This window comes from Gobius niger (assembly GCF_951799975.1).
Source record: "Gobius niger genome assembly, chromosome: 5".
NCBI classification, from domain to species: domain Eukaryota; kingdom Metazoa; phylum Chordata; class Actinopteri; order Gobiiformes; family Gobiidae; genus Gobius; species Gobius niger.
The window spans coordinates 3335071-3352156 of NC_136856.1; the positions used below are offsets into that span (position 1 = coordinate 3335071).

Below are 17086 nucleotides of genomic sequence, written 5' to 3' on the forward strand. Positions count from 1 at the left end.
CGTTCCTAGGAGGACTCAGGCAAACCTATCCCTAAAATGGCCGCCATCAGAGTTTTTACAGATTACTCAAAAATACGTGAATGTGCCAAGGCAACACTTCAGGCATGTTTTTTTAATGAGGGAGTGACATAATAACATGATGGAAAGCTTGAAAAAGTCAATTTTGCATAATACCCCCCTTTAAAGTAACTTACCCAACACTGGATCCGAGCTTGTTGGGAATGAGTTTGGACAAAACTAACTTAAAGGAACAGGCCACTGTTTTTCCAGACAGAGATATGTTCTTACCGGAGCTTAGACGAGTTGATGTGTACCCGTCTGGTCTTTGGACGTTTTGCGTGACTGAGGGAACACACAAAGACCAGACAGGTACGCATCAACTCGTCTAAGCTCCGGTAAGAACATATCTCAGTCTGGGAAAACAGTGGCCTGTTCCTTTAAACTTTGGCTCGCTCTTTCTGCAGGTTGCCACATTTTGCCACATCCCTCTCCGTCTCAACAATAGAGCTCCACAGTCCCGCCCCTTGCAGTCTTGTTGCTCTGGTCCGGAAGCAAAAAATCCCTGTCTACACGACCGTCGATTTTCAAAAAATTCAAATATTAAGAGTTTAACGTCACCGCAAAAGCTAATCAACTGTGTAGCAGTTGGTGACCATAAAATGTTTGATTTCAATCCAAAAGGAAGACATAATGTTGAAGAACAGGCAGAGGTACAAGGCTGTGTACATAATTCACTTCCTGACTATTCACCTTATTCCGCCTCGCCCATTTTTGCCACTTTTTGCGTTGTCTCGGCACTTCCGTTGTCCAGACACTTCCAGTCCAGCGCGAAGCCCGTTCATTTAAACGGAGAACGAGGGAAAATATTCTCCGCTCATATCTGATGTTGATTTGTGTAAAATGTCCGATGTTCATTTGCACCAACATGTCAACTCTGCACCGTTTCTCTGCGCAGCCGAAAAACGGCTTTGTTTTCGTGTAGTGACTGATTTTATGTGGACTCCAGCCCCATGTTAAAAGATAGGAGAAAATGGGCAGGCACAATTTATGGCAGCGCCCATGCGAGCCTCCGGAATAAGGTGAATAGAAACTCCGTATCCCAAGAACCATCGCGACATCGCGCCCGCTGGTCAAGGCAACCAGGTTTTCAGCAAACACGGCCAGTTTCTTTTACTTTGCAGACAAAAGTTCTACTATATTACTTCACTATTAAACAATCTGAATCCTGCTAATGGGAATAAAAATGATGGTGGTTTGTTTAATTGGATCGTTGGGAACATTTTTTTGATCTGACGTTTTTCTTACTCTCAGTGTTAGATCTGGATAAAACGTCAACTATCTGCCTGCATTATGTTTTAATACATTGTTTATAATATGTTGTCTACATTACAATAAATAAATACGTGTGGGAACGTGAAGCTCCACCAATCAAAAGCCTCGTAGTAGATCAATGGACTCCCGAGCATTCTGGGTAATGTAGTTCTAGGACAAAGGCTCGCAGTTAAACTGTATTTTTTCGTAAACTAGATGGATCTCATACGCGCTTTTTTCACCTGCGTCTGACTTTGCGGTCGCTTTATAACCACAGAGCTGGATTCAGCCTAAGCTGACGTAGATACGGAGTTAAAGCAGTACTAAGTTACTTATTTACCTTAATAAATCCTTTTCGTAGTCCCTGTGGGGGTAATACAAGTGTTTATGGGATGATTGGAGGGTCTTTCATCTCCCCCTGGTGTCTCTGACCAGAAAACCATGTTTGCAACTTGACTGCCACCGGTGCGGAGAAAGCAATACACACTAATGTAATCACGAAGAAGAAGCTAACATGCTAACGGGCAAAGCTAACTGCGGGCTAACGTCACTTTAAACAGTATTTACAGCCAAGTTTGAGTGAAAAAAAATATTTCCGTTGTATAATTGGATGCACAGTAACCCTCGCTCCCTTCGCCTTTCCTGTCAGCGTAGTATTTACTCTCCAAGACAATTAATAAATTAAAAAATCGTAACTTGCTACTACACCTGCAGTTGCGCTTATGGCCTCTAGGGGGAAGAGTTACTTAGTACTGCTTTAAAGACTTTATTCCAAATCAATACGGTCTCAAAGCAAGGGGAGTTTTACTTCCGGACCGGAGAGGAGGCGGGACTGTGGGGCTCTATAGAATGGGTTACACACAAAGAGCTTGGCACGCGGTCTGACCAAAGTCACATTTACCTCCTGAGGCAGTGTTTGCTATAATCCTAATTAAGATTAGATAGATTAGACAAACTAGACCAAAGTAACAACACAACTCACTCACGACTTGAGTTTAATTTTCTCACCTCTGAAACAAAACAAACAGATCACTTTATAACCGGGACGGACAGTTTGATGGTAGTTGCAGTGATTATGAAAGAAAACCTAATAACGACATACTTTTGATCATGGTTTGTTTGAACAAGGAGAACAGGCCACATCAACAAAAATAACAATCGTCTTTTGAAACAATTTGGCCACAAAATTTAAAGTGATTTTCAAAAGTAAAAAAAAATATAAGAGCTTTGAAGAGAAAGTAAAGTATGAGACAAAGAAGCGAAGGAGGGAAGCCCAAAATTACTCAGACTTTTGGTTTTGACCTAAATTTATACTCACGGTAATTGCAGAATATCCATACAAAGTATCGTCGTTGCTACATATTGATAATAACACACACAATTTGATAAAGAAAAACCAAAGCCAACCATAGCGTGAGTAGCTTCGGGCTTAGCTGCATAATAATTACCTGAACTCTCTCCAAATGCAGTGCTTCGAACATATTAACATTTGTACAATCTTTAGAAAAATTCACATTGATAAAAGTCCTTTGCGCTTCAGTTCATTCGGGGGGTTCGTTTTTGGGGGATTTTCAGTAAAACCTCTTGTTTCGCTCCTGCCTCTTTTGGAAGACCACGGCGCCCACCACGGCGCACACCACGATGCCCAGCAGAGCGCACAGCAACAGCAGGAACACCTTCCAGCCGGTCAGGGGCGTCCCGCGGAAGTTCCCCGTCGGATCGTCGATGTTGTCTGAGGAACACGGGAGGGAAGAGGCGAGGAGATGCTTTTTAATGACATTTTAACACCTGAATGAGGTTAACAGGAACTACGGCTTTGTGAGCATATGCTGTCACGATTTTAAGATAATTCTCTCATCAGTGGAAGTGAAGAGAGTATTAGATAGTAGTAGTAGTTCTAACTGAAGTACCTTTGAGCCGTTATTAACTGTGCCTCAGGAGATCGGGAGTCCCGGTGTTCGAAGCTGCTCTGAGTCACATGACTTGACTCGAGTCAGACTCAAGTTGCAATTTTCGGGACTTCAGACTTACTTGACCAAAGCTCCAAAAAGACTTCAAGGGATATTTCAGGATTCAGCCTCAGCTAATGCAAGGCTAGCGCATTTCTACAATATCAGCTAGCCTGCATTAAAAACAGTCTGACCCGCTCCACAGTGCACCTGAGGCAAATCACTTATAACACCAGACTAACCATATACAGTGGGGAAAAAAAGTATTTGGTCAGTTTCACATAGACATTCTATTGGATTTTGGCCAAATACTTTTTTCCCCACTGTAAATGTCTGTGTCCATAGAGTAATTTTAACCATTTTGCATTTAAAATACCTTATATTTGAGCAGCATCAGCTTCGTATTTGTATAAGCTGCGCAGCGGCGGAGTGATCTGCTAGAAAATAGTCCCTCAAAATGAGATCATTCATGTGATGCAAGGTCAGTTATATTCCTAAAATTATTCTATGGACACAGACATTTATATGGTTAGTCTGGTGTTATAAGTGATTTGATCTCCAGAAATCAGCAACACTCAGGTTCTCATTTCCTAGTTATCCAATGTCAAAAATCCTGAAATATCCCTTTAACTTGGACTTGAGGTCAATGACTCTCAGTGACTCGCTGTGACTTTATAGTTATTATTTATTTGAGTGAAGCTGTTGAAAGATCAGGATTCATTTCGTAAAAGCGGTGCATCTATGTTTACATTATGGTAATGAGCCACATGCGTGTTCGGTTTTCAGAAGGAGCGTCTCATCAATACAGCGTTTAAAGGCAGGAGGAAATACGACGCGTTTCTTTGGAGGCATTAAAAGTTTTCTACAGTGATGAAGAGGTGAAGATTCATAGACATTTATTAAGGACAGGAAAACGTTCAAAACAATGACTGAAGCTCCAGCGCAGACGGAGCCTCCAGAACCACCATGTTAGAGCTGATAAATGACAGAAATATTGGTTGTTTTCGGTGTTTTAAGGCGTTCTCTCTAAAGTTACATTATTTAGAGGTTATTTTCCGCAGCCGCAGAGCCCAGTGACAGCGGGACTGAAGGCTTTGCGGAATCCACTTTGAGCAGGGGCGAATCAGAGTATACAGGGGCCGGGGCATTACAGGGGAACAATTGACAGAAAAACTGCCAGAAACTAACATATATAAAAATATGACAGCAGGAAAAGCAGCTCATGTTTAAACGACTCTGTTTCCATTTTTTTTAAGTACATAAATATATATATTCAAAATATATATATTAAATTCTGCAGCAATTTGATTATTAATTAGACTTTAAATCCCCCAAAAAACTTAAGAAGTTTGATTTTAAGCCTTAATTTTCAAAATCCAAATCTTGAGAAAGCACTTAATATTTTCAAATAGATTAAACGTATTTTGAAAAGAAAAATTAGGCTCAACGCTGACGTTTCCGACTTGAGGTGACTTGCGGCTAAAGACTCGACTTGAACCCATGACCAATCGACTTGGACTTGCATTTAGTGACTTCAGGAGCCTATCCTGAACTTCTGAAAACAAACACGTCACAGTTGTGCATATCAGTGTGTTTTTGTCGCTGGTGGGCGAGTTCCTGCTCCTTAAGTCCTCACTATCCAAACCCCCCTGGTCGTACCTTTGGGGGACTTGAGCAGACTAACGCTGGGCTCGATCTTGGTCCAGTCCAGGTTCTCGTCCTCGGGGCTGTGCTCCACCATCAGCTGATACAACTTCATGGAGATGATGTCGTGGTTATCTGAAATAAAACATCCACACACTGTTCATCGGGAAGTTTAAAAGAAGGAAACAAAATGCAAAAGACAAACTAAAGCTCTCAAAAACCGGTGATCACTTAGTTTCAATCATGTTTTGTTTCTTTAATGAAATAGTGATACAATTTGTTTCCAAATGCATCCTTTTGAGCGGTTCCTGGACTCTTCTCTTGGTTTTAGCCCTGGTATACATGCCTTTCAGTCATGTGACTTTGGCAGCCATTTTGAATACCAAAGTAGAATTATGCAGTACTACAACATGTGACAATATCTCTACTCAGTATATAATAGAAAGACTGATGGACAGTGGCATTTTCATGTAGTGTGTACTGTGTACTGTGTAAAAACACAGCCCCAGAGACGAACATTTATGTAAAGAAACCAGTGAGTCAGTGTTTAAGATGGTAGCATGCTACCAGTTAGCTTCAACAGCTCAAAGAGAAAGCCCTGAACCACACTTCAAACATTGAGCCTTGGATACAACATGTGACAGAGGTCAGAGGTCAGAGCTGTTACTGTAGTATTTCCTCAGTGTCCATAGATGTGGCCACACATGTGTTTATCGCGTTGAAGCCATTGACAGTTGCGGTAAAATGCTAACGCTTAAACACTGACTCAGAATGAGACTCTGTTAACTTGACAAACTGTAAAAATCACACAGAACGGTTTTCTGTTTCATCTGATGTGATAATTTAGTCTTCAGAGTGAAGCAGATCTTTAGCAAATCCTGCTGTAGCTCCACAGGCAGAGCTGCTACGGTGCTACATTTGCTGCTTATATCACATAAACCTGCGTCTCTGGGGCCGTGTTTTACTGTTTTCTTCCTGAGCAATGATTACAAGTACATAAAAATGCCTCTGTCAGTCAGTTGTCTTTCCTGAGTAGAGATATTGTTACATGTTGTAGTACTGCATAATCCTATTTCGGTATTCAAAATGGCCGTTGGAACTATGCATGATGTCATTGGAGACGCATGTATAGCCCATCTTTCCTCTGATGTAGGAATAGTCCTGAATCATGACATACCTGACAGATCTCCAGTGGCGGCGGAGGCTCCAAAGTAGTATCCAGTCGGAAGTCGAACCCCCCCGATGTCAATGCACTCTTTCCACTCGTTTTTGTCATCCACATCCACCATTACCTGAAATAATAAACTAGTCTTACTCCAGTGGCAGAATAAATAAGAAAAGCTCATGAAGTTAACCTCTCGTTCTAAATCCAAGTTTCTGGAATCAAGAGATGAATGAACTCGTGTATCTCACCGTGAGTCGTCCTTTGGAGTAGCGGACGGCCAGGTAAGTGTCGTAGTCTCTGTTTCTGATTTCTGCTGAACATCCTCCGAGCTCCGAGGACCGTCCGTCTTTACCGTGATCGTAACTCACCGAGCCATTGTTGACCATCGCCGAGATGTACGGGAACGAGCGCTACGGAGAGACGGAGGTGAAAGTTAAAACCAGACGTTCACAAGCAGCGAGTACAAACACATCCATTTATTCCCCACTGTCTCTGCTTGGTTTGTAAGAATTACCTAAAGTACTTTACAGATGTGTTTCTATGGTCACATTGCAGAAGAGGGAATACTGTAATGAGACTTAACTGGCAGAAGGGAATTTAAATGGATGTTTCTGCTGAAGTTGAGACGACACTCACAATCAACTTAAACAGAGTTCCTACACAAACCCAGGCCTCTGCAACACATTCCTCTGCTCTTATTGAAACCAAAGAAATAATTCTGATACCTGAGGCCTGGTATCAGAATCTGTTTATTTTATTTCTTACTGTCTATACTTTTTATTGTCCCCATAAAGTTCTTGGTAGTCATTGTATACAAGATACCAGTACCGAGTGTTTCTGAGAGCTGAATGTAACAAGTGAATTTCTCCACTGTTAGATCAATAAAGGCTCATCTTATCTGAGACAAACCTGCAGAAAGTGCTTTTACTTGAACTTGACTTGACAGTTTTGCTCAAGAATCACTTGCATCACTTGTTCCAACTTTCAACAAAATCCTCAAAGGGTGAAAAAGCTGGCAACTCGGGATGCACCGATACCAACACCAGTATTGATTATCGGCTAAATACCACATTTGTACTCATGAGATTGTACTCATTCATGAGATCCCGATACCAGAAACCGATACCACCTGACGTGTGGCCGGTGCTCCTACAGGAGCAGCTCCACTGAGGAGAGAAAATAACAACAAACTGGAGAATAGTTTAGTGTAAATCCAATATTCCACATAGAGCTGACTTTATTACAGACGACACTCCCTAAACCAGAGTCTGAGCTGGATTTAACGAGAGCTAAATGTTGTTAGTGCTGCAGCGTCTGCAGTGTTTACAACATGCAGGCTAATGATGCTAATATTGCTAACTAGCTACTAACTCGCGGCTAACAGTTCTGATGCCCAGGGGCTTATTCATCTGAAAAACTAACCCAGCGACTAAAAAGTTGTCAGAAAATCCTAAATAAAGAGATACAGCATGTTTATATTGGGCCAAAATGAGCTTCAGCAAAACAATGAAAATGCTGAAGCTACTGGATAAGTTACTATAAACACACGAGAAAATCCACACGGAGCTGAAGTAAAGGAGAAAAGAGACCATTTAGCTGCTGTAATAAGCAACATCTCAATACTATTGTTACATAAAAATACATAAATGAATAAAACACAAGCATTGAGGAGCTTTAGGACATGAGCTGTTCTGTCTGTGATGGACAAAGGAACAAAAATAAAAATGGCATCTGTTCAATTCTGATATAACTTCTCTTAAAAGTGTCGCCGAAATTAACTCATTACAAACCAATCTGCTGTGGAAAAGTCGGTCTATAAACCGTCACTTAAAAAGTCTGTTGAAGAAAATGCCTTGTACTCATATTGATATTCTGTATCGGCAAGTACTTAAATCAAAGTACTCGTATCAGTTTTAGAAAAAGTGGTATCGGTGCATCCCTACCGGCAGCCACAGTCCTAGAATATAGATATGGATCAATGGTAAATATTTTTTGCTACCACATTCAAATCCATTTGTGTAGGGACCCTGTCTGGAGCATGCCGAGCGAAAAACCTAGGGCTGGGCAACGTTATTATTTTTTCCAATACCAGTAGTACTATCTTAGTACTACAAAGATCTGCAAATTTACAATATCGGGTTCATCTCCAATGTCAAGAAATGTGGGGAAAATGGGGAATAATTTGGGGGAAAAATTGGAAAAGATTTGAAAAAATGGGAGGAAATAGGGAAAATACTAGTAATAAAAATTCTGAGAAATTGTGACAAAAATAAGGTAAAATTGTGTAAAGAAATGGGGCAAAAATAGGGGAAAAATTAGAAAAAATGAGGGGGAAAAAATTGGGGAAACAAGAAAAAAAATGGGGCAAAAATAAGAAAATAATTGTGTAAACATTGGGAATAATGGGGCAAAGATTGGTCAAAAACAAGTGATAAAAGCTGTCAAAATGGGGGGACTTTTTTTTCATTTGAGCGAAAACAACCAGCTTTAAAGTGTAAGTTTGCAAAGTGAGGAAAGATAGCGTGAAATTTGAAAGTGAACAATCAAGTTCTTCCCCTCTTTAACCAGAAAAGCCTTTCTTCGTTTGTAAAATGAGGAGAGCAGGAACAGAATTTTCAAAGGTAAACTATCAGGCTCCTCCCCCACCTCTCCTGATTGGATCTGACTGGCTGGTTCACAGGAGGAGCTCGTCTCATTGGTCAACGTGGGAGGATACAAGACTCTGATTAGATACTGAGATCAAGGAAGGAGGGACTTAACCTCTTAACTCCCGCCTGATACAAGAGGATCTTTTTCCTCACGTCATCAGATTTTTTTTCCATCGTTTTTTTGTTGGGTATTCAACTCACTTTTGTAACTTTTTTGTCTTTTTTTTGGGGTCATTTTTTGGCACATTTTTTTCATTTTTTTGTCATTTTTTTATAACTTTTTTTGTCATGTTTTTGGTCATTTTTTTGTCAATTTTTTTGGCAATTTTTTATCACATTTTTTTTTTCATTTTTTGTCTTTTTATTCTTTCATTTTTTCGTCAATTTTTTATCAAATTTGTCTTTTTTTTTGTTACATTTTGGTCATTTTTTTGTCACATTTTTGTAATTTTTTTTGTCAAATTTTTGTCATATTTTTGTAATTTTTTGTCACATTTTTGCAATTTTTTTGTCACATTTCAGCAATTTCTTGTGACATTTTTGCCACTTTTTCATCAATTTTTTGTCACTTTTTTGTCAATGTTTTCTCCCTTTTTTGTCACATTTCCATCATTGTTTTCGTCACAGCTTTTTTCAAGAAACTTTTGGACTGGGGTAAAGTCAAACTGGAGAAAATGTGCTCGGTTCAGGTGGGAGTTAAGGGGTTAACAAAAAAATTACATATATATATTATTACTTACTTCAAAAAGCAAGACCAGGCAATCAATTTTGCACATTTTCTAAAATTTGTAATATATTTAGGCTTCCAGACTATCACTTTAAAGCATCAAGTACCTGCTTTCGTTAATTTCATTTGTTCGATACCAGTAGTCCCTAAACCTTTTCCTGACACCAGTCTGGTATCGTTTTACGGTGCCCAGCCCGAGTGAAGCGGCGCTGAAAACTCACGTCGGAGGTTTCATCGTTAGAGTAAGTGTCTACAAAAACGGCCAGTCCGTGAAACTGGGCTTTGTTGGAAAACACGGGTCCTGCAGAAAAGAAGAGACGCCGTTATCACACGCACTTACATCCATGCCATGGAGGTCGTTACGGAAGGTGTCCAAAAATAAAGTCAGGCCATGAAACTTATCCTGGTTCCCAAAGACGGGGCCTGATGGAGAGACGAGCAAACGCATGAGCGGAGGGAGGGACAAACAGCACGGAACAGCACAGAACAGCACAGAACAGCACAGAACAGCAGGGGGGGGGACAGAGCTGGGCAACGGCTCAGGGTTATTTAAAGAACACATGTGTGAGACAAAAGATAATGACAGATTCTCTGCGGTTATACAAGAGTCTGTATTTAAATGAATCAGGGAAATTTAACCTCTTAACCCCCACCTGAACCGGATTGACTTTACCCAAATCTAAACGCTTCTTGAAAACAAGCGTAAAAATAGAGAAGAAAACGCGCTGGCAAGGAAACAAAAACACAATAAAAAAGTGTCGAAAACGCAACAATAAAGTGATGAAAAGGCAACAAAAAAACGTCAAAAGAGACAAAAAAGCATAAAATAAAACAACAACAAAAAGAGACAAAAACACGACAAAAACGCTTAAAAAAAAAAAGCTACGAAAATCATCAAAAACACAAAAAATATATACACGAAAACTAACCAAAAAAGGTTTACATCTGTTTTGTAGGTCTTAGCGTTCAAATGAGGCATCACTCTGGCCTATAGGCTGTAAACTCCAGTCGAGAAGCTTTTGTGCTCAGTTAAAGTGGGGGTTAAGAGGTTAAATTAGAAGACCCTATACTTGATTTTTTCTTTTTCATTCCAAACAATGAAAGAGGAATTAAACATTAAAGGAACTATATGGAGTATAAAAATGTTAAAACTAAGTATGTTCCTCCCCCTACATGTTCCAACCATGTCCTAATGTGTAGAATGAGCCCAAATATATTCACCACAACTGCCTCTAAACTCCTGCACTGTCACTCAGAAAGGTGTTACTTCGGGTCTGAAGTGCCGTTATACACAAGCTTAATATAGAAGCTGCAGTTACACGTATGACCTGAGGTGGCAGTAGTGAGTATAAAATTGCTAACTTGCATCTTGTCCAAACTCATTCCTAACTTTTCTAACATATTTGTAATGTCCCGACTCTTCACAGAGACGATTTTATCAGCTCATTTCACAACGTTTCAGGGTCACTGTCAAAGAAATACTAGAAAACTCACCTGAGAGTTCATGAAACTGATAAAAATGCTTTGTAATTAGACAAATGTCTGTGTTTACAATATACTGAAGGAGGAAAAACAACGTTTGTTTCACTACTAGAAAAATAAATCAGGTATAGAGCCTTTAAGTTTGTTTAGAAGTGATTATTAATAGTATCAGCGTTTGGAAAATAATGAAATATCCTGGATACTATTGTAAAACATTGTATAAAACCGATTATCTCTCCATGTTACCCAGCTCTATTTTACAACAGCAACAAAAAATATATAATTTAGATCAGTGGTTCTCAAACTGAGGGACCTGGTACTCAGGGTCACCTGCATTTTTTCGACTTTTTTCATCTTAAGAAGAGATGTTGTAAGTCAGAGGTTTTTACTGGTTTAGCCACAGCTTACACATTGTCGTAAAATTAAGATGGATCTTAATCCCTGGGGATCAGGTTTGGTGCTAGTTTGATCTTGGCCTGGTGGTATTTGGAAGGTCAATTATTTTATGAGGTTGTGACTGATTTGAGAACCACTGATTGATACAAAACAGGAGAAAATATACCGTGCAAAATGATGAAAACCATTTGCAGATACAAACTACATTCCAGAAGAAGAAGCAGCGTGTAATGATTCATGTAAAGGATCTAAACTCTCCACAGACACAGACGGTCGTACCTGGGTGGAGCCGGTCTCTCGTGTACCAGATCGCCAGGCCGTCACCGTGGAGATTCTTCTTCCCCGAACCATGAACTTTGAACTGGACGTGCATCTCCCAGTCCTTCAGGTAACACGGCTGCACCAACAGAGAAGAGAGTTAAACATGAGGTCCAAACAAGCACCTTTTTCACTCAACTGTAAGTTGATCTTTACTAACAAGAACTCAGGTTTAAGAAACGAAAAGTCTGAGTTCTGTCAGATACAGTTTAACACACAGATAGCACGAGTAACTACTTTAGAGTTTGGAGCAGCACAACGCAAGACCTTAGTGAGCTAAATGCACATAGAAGCAGCTGTTTTTAGTCTGAGCTCCGGTCTGACCTGCATATCGGCTGCAATATCAGCTATCGGCCGATATCTCCAGAGCTGAAAGTGATACTAGACTTCCTGTTCTGCACTGGAAAGAGCTCAGTCAACTATTTATTTTATGAATTTAATGTTTTATGTTAAAATTGTGTAAATTCTCAATTTATTTGCTCAAGACAGAGCGAGTCAAAACAAGACTTAAAATAGTTCTCAAGACAGAGCGAATCTAAAATGCATATAACTGAAAGTATTTTATCTACACTCTTGCCTCTTACTGTAATTGATTAATTCTATGTTGATGTTTTTATTGATTGTATTTGTTTTTCTTATATTTTATGCTGCTTTAAAGGGACTAAAAGGAGTTTAAAAATGTTAAAATTAAGTATTTTCCTCCCCCTACATGTTCCAGCCATGTCCTAATGTGTAGAATTAGCTCAGACCTGTTCACCACAACTGCCTCTAAAATCCTGTACGGTCACTCAAAAATGTGTCACTTCGGCCCGAATTGCCGTCATGCACGAGCTTAATATAGAAGGTGCAGTTACACATATGGCCTGAGGTGGCAGTAGTGAGTATAAAATGGCGAACTTGTTTCCAGCCCCTTTAACTGTGAAGCACTTTGAATTGCCCTGTGTATGAATTGTGCTCTACAAATAAACTTGCCTTGCCTAAATTATACTTTTGCATATATTTTCCAAGAGGTCTCCAAGAGATGTAACATCATTCATCAAAAATACATTTAAAATATATTTAAACTTATTAAAATGTGAATCGATGTAAAAAAGTAAAAGAATGGATGTTAAACAATGTAAAATGTGTCCTATTGGCCAGATGCAGTGTTTGAGTATAACGCTGTGTGTGTTTGCAGTGTTTTCTGACCACAGTGTTCCAGATGGAGCCCTGTTTGCTGCGCTCGTCCGGAGTCAGTCGCACATAAGAGCCGGTCACCAGAGTGCTGCCCCAGAAATCCCACTGACTGCCCACGCCTGCAATGGACACACAAACACACGGTTAGATACAGAGCAATTTAAAAAAAGTCACAGATGAGAGTAATTATAACATAAATAACAGGTTCTACTAAGGAAAATGCATTTACTTCCTAAAGTGATAAGGAGGTAAGTGTGTAAACCTGTTCAGCTGCATCAGGGCACACCTCAAAAACAAACTCCCAGAGCCATAAAGGATTGTGCAATCATTTATTAGCATTTCCAAGTCAATGGGTTCTGTTGGGAACATAGCTCCTCTTATTGTATATCACAAAAACGTTATTCCAGAAATAGCTTGTGTCTACTCCTCATGTTGTATCATATTGGACACAACATGTAGGAAATATTTAGTGGAAAAAGGTACAGGCACTTCCCAACAAATTTCTGATAACAAACAAGGTGAAAGAGGTTTTGTATAAAATCATCCATAAATATTATCCTGCTAATCCTTTTATGACACTGAACTCCAAAAGGGATATTGATGTGAACTGTTCTTTTTGTGGAGATCATCCAGAGATAATACGACACCTCTAAATTAGACAAGTTCGTACTCCAAGAACTTCTGAAAGGTTTTCTGCAGCTTCATAATCTATACAAGGACTTCATCTTAGAATGTTGTTTTTTGTTTGCTCCAAATACTCCAAGCAGAAACACAATTTCACCCCGTTTTAAGTGATGTTCTCTCTTATATGAAGGTTTTGGAAGCTCTGAAAACAAAAAGGCTTTGAAAACTGTCAAAATACAATATATTTGTAAAATACCTTGTGGCATGTTTTGTATATTTATGTTTAGTTATTGTTGTAACATAAAAAAGAATAAAAAAAATTCTAAAGAAGAAAGAAGATGATCTGAAAACCAGACTTAGAGAGACTTTATGCATTTGTCTCCAGCAGGTTAGACCAGGGGTTCACAAACTTTTTTGGCTGAGACCCCAAAAATTGACACGGGACCCCCGACCCCCCATTACATCATGTTATTCCCTTTTATGCAACATTAAAGCAGAAAAAACATTCTAAAAACAAGTTAATATGTATTTTAGGGCTGCAACTAACGATTATTTTGTAATCGATAAATCGAGTAATCGCTTGGCTGTGAATGGTGTAGGAAAATTGTATTTTTTCTATTTTTTTTTATCACATATAGCTTAAGTGGGGCTGCTTGAAGATGTGTTGATGGAGTAAACTAAAGGGAAATGTTTGTTGGAGGCTCTATTCATGAAATTTACAATGAACAGAATGTACACAGACCCTAACTATATAAACAATGTAGGATTTCATAAAAAATACTACATTTTTATGTCATTTTTGCTCCATTTTAGTCTGTGTGAACCAGAAAATGATTAATCGATTACTAAAATAGTTGTCGACTATTTCAATAATCGATTAGTCGTCGATTAATCGATTAGTCGTTTCAGCCCTAATGTATTTATACTGTTTATTTGTGATATTTGAAAAGATCTCACAAATTATATGCCGTTTTCAACTCAAATATATACTAGAAACAGTAGCAGTTTTCTTTTTATTTCATCTTGAAATCATCTGGGGACCCCCATCCAAGGCCTTTGGGAACCACAAGGTCAGACTACTGTAACAGCTGCTCACTGGCCTCTCTAAACGAGCTGTCAGAGCTGCAGTACATCCAGAACGCTGCTGCTCGAGTCCTGACAGGAACCAGGAAACACGACCATATTAGTCCAGTGCTCCGGTCTCTGCACCGGCTTCCTGTCGCTCAGAGAATAGAATTTAAAACAGCTCTGCTTGTTACAAGTCTTTTCATGGTTTAGCACCAAAGTCGATCTCTTCAGGGAGGGATCTCCTGGTGGTTCCCAGAGTCAGGACTAAACACAGTGAGGGTAAAGCTAAAATCCGGAACAGTCTTCATGAGGATGTGAGACAGGCCTCAACTCTGACAATGTTCAAATCCAGGCTGGAAACAGTTCTTTTTACCCTTGAATATGACACTGAAAATATTTTATCTGCACTCTTGCCTTTTACTGTAATGGATTATTTTTTATGTTGACGTTTTATTGACTCTTGTAGTTTTATGCAACATTGAAGCATTTTGTGTATGAATTGTGCTCTACAAATAGACTTGCCTTGCCTTGCTCTGATATCACAATACAGTTACTAGTCCATTTTTTGTGAAACGCAGTGATAAGATCATAGGCACTAATACTAATACTTCTCATAATGAAAAGCTAATCTGTCAATGTGATTTCCTTCACTGAACTCTATTGTGTCGTCGCTTAATGGCACCAGTAACGGACGCTAATAGGTCCAGATGTAACATATAAATAACTGGTTGTCATTGCTCACACTGGGAAACGCAAACACTGAGGTTTTGTCCTGCGCAGGTGAGGGCTCTTGCCAAACCTGAGCTAGCTCCTCTTACCCTGATAAGGTTTCATCAGCGAGTGCTCCCGCTTCAGGTGCTCCATGGCCCCGTCCGTGATGTCTCCGAACACCGACCCGAGCCCGACCACCAGCAGGGCCGCCGCGCTGCACAAACTAGCCGTGAACCTCCGCATTTTGGACGAAATGTCGTGAGGAAATCTCTCAAAACATGTCAGCGTCTTCAAACTCCAGCCGAGCCGGTGCGTCCGCTGTAGCGCTCCGGAAGGACAGCAACTCCGGGCGGATTTAATCTCCTCATTTCGCCTAAACCGCTCAGTTATTCTCACAACAGTTAAGTGTGAAAATGTGAGTTAATTCCACAAAAAATATTACACACATAAAATCAATTAATAGTGGTGTAGATTTAATTATGAGTGGGAGGGAACGGAGATCACCAGGACGCGTTTCTACACGGAGAGATTTCGCAAACGGAGGGAATCCCAGCAGCCAATCAGAAAAAGGCACATTGCAATTTAAGCCAATCAGCGCGCTTGTAGTTTAAAATCCAGTACACAAGATGGCGACATAAACTAAGCGATTGTTATGGGCGAAACAAGCTCGAAAAATGTAAGTTTAATTGATAAAATGTACAAATAGGTTTATTAGAGCTCATTTGGATGACTTTGCAAATCCTGTATTTAAACAAAATGGATTCCTATGAGTAGAAAACAATGGAGTACAGTTTTTATGCTGCCTTTTAAGTACATTCTCACTAATAAGGTGAGTGTTTGTTCAAAATTTTACATAGCCCTGTAAAATATTATCTTTATTATCTTTTTTTTTTTTAATGGAGTGGGAAAATATCCTCATGGTTCAATTTCAAAGAATCAGATTTGAAAACATATGTGGCCTCTCTTGAGAAAATTAACGTGTCAACCTTCTTGAGTTGTGAATTAGCAGACCCTTGTGGTTTTTTTGTTGTTGTTTTGTGTTTACTGATTGAATAACACTTGAATATGATATTGAACTATGTGTGTGATTTTGCACTGACATTTAAAGGAATAGTTCACCGTTTTTCCACACTGTGATATGTTCTTACCTGAGCTTAGACGAGCTGATACGTACCTGTCTGGTCTTTGTGTCCGTGGAAGAGCTCGGTCGCTTCTAGCTTCACCCCGTTTGGAGCTATAGGAATACATTTGGAGAGGCCAAATGCTAACGACATCTTTGGTCGTTTTGCGTGACTGAGGGCACACACAAAGACCAGACAGGTACACATCAACTCGTCTAAGCTCAGGTAAGAACATATCTCAGCGAACTATTCCTTTAATTAAAAAAAACATATGTTTAAATTTCCACTTCTACATATTTATGGGTTCAAAATAAGCCGATGAACTTTAAGATCCATTTCTTAAAAGTGACTAGAGCAGCTCTTTCCAAAGTCCAGCACCTCGGGGCCCCTCTTGACACTAATAAGAATATGTAATGATTTTCCACATTAATTTATCATCATTTTACATAAGTAGAAAATAATGGTGATTATGTAAGAGATAGAAATACAAATACACAGAAATTAATTTCCACCTCATTTTAAGGTGAATGATGTGCAGTGTTGGGCGTAACCCCGGATTCACACCAGAGGCAGTGACGCGACGTATTTTCAAAGCTCCACTTTACACAGACGACGTCAGAGCCGCTTCAACGATGCAAATATTTTCAAGTTCATTTTAACACTTCATACCGTGTTCCTGTTTGTAAAATGCCGGACATTGCCATTTCTGGGCAGGTTTCCTCCGGGTACTCTGGTTTCCCTTACCA

General features: G+C 39.6%; 1 protein-coding gene across 2 annotated transcripts; it reads right to left on the reverse strand.

Moving 5' to 3' along the window:
* Positions 1 to 2457: 2457 nt before the first annotated feature.
* On the reverse strand, positions 2458 to 15537 carry lman2 (lectin, mannose-binding 2). 2 transcript variants are annotated; one of them, XM_079556272.1, is made up of 8 exons: positions 15327 to 15537; positions 12829 to 12935; positions 11602 to 11719; positions 9666 to 9745; positions 6318 to 6479; positions 6082 to 6196; positions 4920 to 5039; positions 2458 to 3043 (listed from the first exon to the last, which is right to left on the reverse strand). In XM_079556272.1, exons 1-8 carry the CDS (start codon positions 15460 to 15462, stop codon positions 2883 to 2885), a joined length of 999 nt encoding a protein of 332 aa, XP_079412398.1. In that variant the 5' UTR covers positions 15463 to 15537; the 3' UTR covers positions 2458 to 2882. The 2 variants fall into 2 exon arrangements, with proteins under 2 accessions (XP_079412398.1, XP_079412397.1); XM_079556271.1 differs by lacking the exon at positions 9666 to 9745 and adding an exon at positions 9785 to 9867.
* Positions 15538 to 17086: the final 1549 nt, after the last annotated feature.

What these genes read in the sequence shown, in the direction of transcription:
- lman2 (XM_079556271.1), bottom strand. Translation starts at nt 15,462, where the DNA reads ATGCGGAGGTTCACGGCTAGTTTGTGCAGCGCGGCGGCCCTGCTGGTG. An exon ending in GCTGATGAAACCTTATCAGG is followed by an intron (nt 12,936 to 15,326) that starts GTAAGAGGAGCT and finishes TGTCCATTGCAG; the next exon opens with GCGTGGGCAGTCAGTGGGAT. An exon ending in GCTCCATCTGGAACACTGTG is followed by an intron (nt 11,720 to 12,828) that starts GTCAGAAAACAC and finishes CTGTTGGTGCAG; the next exon opens with CCGTGTTACCTGAAGGACTG.